General features: G+C 34.0%; 1 protein-coding gene across 1 annotated transcript in view; it reads left to right on the forward strand.

The window, feature by feature from the left end:
- Positions 1-3,808, forward strand: part of LOC107584913 (FYVE, RhoGEF and PH domain-containing protein 1-like) — a 46,616-nt gene that overhangs the window by 41,596 nt on the left and 1,212 nt on the right. The window contains exons 9-13 of the mRNA XM_016271682.1: positions 1,397-1,543; positions 1,652-1,744; positions 1,835-1,914; positions 2,107-2,137; positions 2,230-2,331. Coding sequence (XP_016127168.1) covers positions 1,397-1,543; positions 1,652-1,744; positions 1,835-1,914; positions 2,107-2,137; positions 2,230-2,331 — 453 coding nt within the window. The remainder of the gene's footprint in view (positions 1-1,396; positions 1,544-1,651; positions 1,745-1,834; positions 1,915-2,106; positions 2,138-2,229; positions 2,332-3,808) is intronic.

Raw genomic sequence — 3,808 nt, forward strand, 5'->3', positions numbered from 1 at the left:
AACAGCATGCACAGGGCAATCCTTTTTTATTTTTATATTACAAAATTATTTATTAAAATATTACAAAAAATAGATAGATAGATAGAATTATTAATTATTATTACTATAATATTATACTATTACTAAAATATATGTATATGTTAGGGATGCATGATATTATCGGACCGATATACGGAATCGGTCGATAATGGCTTTAAATGTACATATCGGCATAGGCCCGATATGAAAAAATATGCCGATGTGTCTTGCCGATAAGAGGAATACATTAACTCACATGTGCTCAGGGTGTGCTAGCGATTAGATCACATCAGAAGTGTGACTCATTCTGAAAGCAAAGTTTTGCCTGAATGGCAATTAGATTCACTGCTTTGGATCACTGCATTTAAACTGAGAATGCACTTACAGAATGACGCATTCGGTGTGCGAGTAAACAGTAATAGCACGTGTAGCGGCAGCTTCCCCCGGGTCCTAACACCGTTCGGTAAGGAGTTTTAATTCCGTAGGGGGCGCTGTTGGCCTACTTTTAATAAAATGAAAGTAAAATATACAAATAACATTTAGACTGTGTTTCTGATTAATTAAAGCAGTAATTTATGTCATAAAATCATGAGTATGTTTTGATTTAAAGGTCAGACGCTATCGCTTTCATGAATAAAAAAAAATCACAAATATGACACTTGTAAATTAAATAATTTTATGTATACTGATTTATTCATTAATGTGTTATATGTCATTTTTTTAAACAAATTATGATAAATAATTTGTTAAGGCTACTACTGCATCTTTCTGAAAAAAAATGCAGCGATTGATATAGTTTATTTATAGTTATTTTCAAAGCTTCAGTGTACTGTCATTATAAAATAACTTCATTATTGTTTATTTAATTCTAACAAATAAGTTCTTGTTAAAAAAATGTTTTTTTTTAAATAATTTGCTACACTTGGTGTTGCTTCCAAACAAAAGGAAATATATCGGTATCGGCATCGGTTATCAGCCGAGTTAAAAAATATCGGCAAATATCCAATGTCGTGCATCCCTAGTATATGAATATCACAAATAGCAAATATTGGTGGGGAAATTTGGCCATTTCTTTGGCCATTACTTGAATGACATGACAGATGTTTCTACAAACGTGAATAAGTTCTTGTTAAAAAAATGTTTTTTTAAATAATTTGCTACACTTGGTGTTGCTTCCAAACAAAAGGAAATTATATCGGTATCGGCATCGGTTATCGGCCGAGTTAAAAAATATCGGCAAATATCTAATGTCGTGCATCCCTAGTATATGAATATCACAAATAGCAAATATTGGTGGGGAAATTTGGCCATTTCTTTGGCCATTACTTGAATGACATGACAGATGTTTCTACAAACGTGTGAATGTTTTGTCCCTCAGGAGCGCATGAGAAAGCTGCTGAAAGTGTACGAGTTGCTCGGTGGAGAAGAGGACATTGTTAACCCGACTAATGAGCTCATTAAAGAGGGACACATTCTGAAACTGTCAGCTAAAAACGGGACATCACAGGATAGATACCTCATTCTGGTGAGTCAAAGACAATCATTAATGACATAAATCATACCTCAAAGTGCTGTTGGCAACAAAAATGTTGGTAAATCATGCATGTTTAACTCTGTTAGTCTCTCTCTGAAGTTCAATGACAGGTTGTTGTACTGCGTCCCCAAACTGAGGCTGATAGGGCAGAAGTTTGGAGTGCGAGCGCGGATTGACGTAGACGGCATGGAGGTTCGGCGTGTTTTTATCTTGTTTACAGCATAATACTCAAAATAAATCTGCTGTTATCAAATGGCTGATTTATTCTGCATTGCTTCACAGCTAAAGGAGACCAGCAGCATGAACGTACCACGAACATTTCTGGTTTCGGGAAAACAGCGTTCACTAGAACTGCAAGCAAGGTATGGCTGAGGGAATGTGCTTCTGCATTAAAAATCAGGTCTGGGGTTCATTGACAACCACAGAAATGTTGTCTGAGCTTTTGCACATTAGGAGAAAATACCCAAGATAAGCATATCAGCCATTGGAAAACAAGAGAAATATGTGCGGCTTTTGGCATTTTTTCAAATGTTCGCCTTTTTTTTTTTTACCAGGACGGAAGAGGAGAAGAGAGATTGGATTCAGGTAAGCTTTTCTTCATCATATCAGGTTCTCATATCCCTCGGCTATAACACTTCTGCTTACATTATTCTCATTCTTTGTTCACTTTCTCACAGGCGATCCAGGCCACTATACAGAGACATGAACAGACGCTGGAGACCTTCCGCATGCTCAACTGCTCGTTTCGGGAGGAGGACTTCACTCCTCCAAACTCTCCGGTTAGTTTTTATCTTATCACTCCCAGTGTTGTTAACTAAAGCTACAAGTAAGACTCACTAAAATAATTTTTGTTAATTAAAATATAGCTGAAATGAAACAAATATTAGAAAATGTATTTTTATATTTATATTGGAATTTTTTACTTAATCTTCAAATAGAAATGTTGCATTGGGAACCAAGTGAAATAACTAATTTTAGGTTGAAAACTAAAATAAAAGAAATTAAAGCTAAATAGAAATATTAAAAAAATGACAGAAGTACATAAAATTACTAAATTACTAAAATGAAACCGAAAACAAAAGCTAATTCAAACCCAAAACAAACCCAAAACAAAAGCTAATTCAAAATAATGATAAATTCTGTAATAGTATAAAAATAATACTAAAATAACACTAAACTCTTATACAGGCCTCATTCCGATTTTTTATGGTCAAAATAAAATGTAGTCTCTATACTGAGTTTTCAAACTTGGGTCCGGGGACCTCTAGAATAATTGTTTTAAAATCAGATAAGTAAATAATAGTATATAGTTTTAAAATATAATACATTAAATTTATATTTTTAATTTAATTAAAAAAATTATAATTTGTTTATGCTTTCTAAACTCTGGTTGTAAATCATGATATTAATAAAATCAAAAAAAGATGTCAACTTAATAGCAAGTGTACTATATATATACTATATAATTAAAATATTTTCCAGATAATATTGTACAGGTCTTGTATTGTTTTCCACAGTATAAATGGGTCTTTATAGATTTTATAGCATTAATATTTCACAAAGGGATGGCCATATTTGGGCGTCAGTGGCATCAAAATGTTCGAAAATCCCCGATCTATATGAATAAATACATAATATAGTGACCCAAATGCTGAAGCCACACTTAAAAATGTATGAATGTCATTGCATTAGTTTACAAAGTATCAAACCAAGTGGCATTTCATTTAAATGCACAGCACTTTTTAAAGAAAACTCCTTTAAAGGGTCATATGACGTTGCTAAAAAAGAACATTATTTTGTGTATTTGGTGTAATGAAATGTAGTGAAGTGAAAAAACATTATTTTCCACATACTGTACATTATTGTTTCTCCTCTATGCCCCGCCTTTCTGAAACGCGTCGATTTTTACAAAGCTCATCGTTCTGAAAAGCGAGGTGTGCTCTGATTGGCCAGCTATCCAGTGCATTGTGATTAGCCGAATACCTCAAGCATGTGACGGAAATGTTACGCCCCTTACCATATTGTGATGCCGTGTCCCGGAGCGACGAGACAAAACCAATAAAACCCATTATAACAAGGAATTTGTTGCATCCAGTGGGGACATAATTACGGATTATAATGACTTATACTGTCTTTTTACGCGTTGCATCGTGCTGCGTAAACATAAAATCATGTCTGCATTTGTGACACAACAAGCGCTGCTCTACACTGCTCAAAACTCGCGTTTGAATCATCAGTGGCAAATCCTTTAAATAT

Source organism: Sinocyclocheilus grahami, unplaced genomic scaffold (genome assembly GCF_001515645.1).
Source record: "Sinocyclocheilus grahami isolate Dianchi unplaced genomic scaffold, SAMN03320097.WGS_v1.1 scaffold64.1, whole genome shotgun sequence".
NCBI lineage: Eukaryota > Metazoa > Chordata > Actinopteri > Cypriniformes > Cyprinidae > Sinocyclocheilus > Sinocyclocheilus grahami.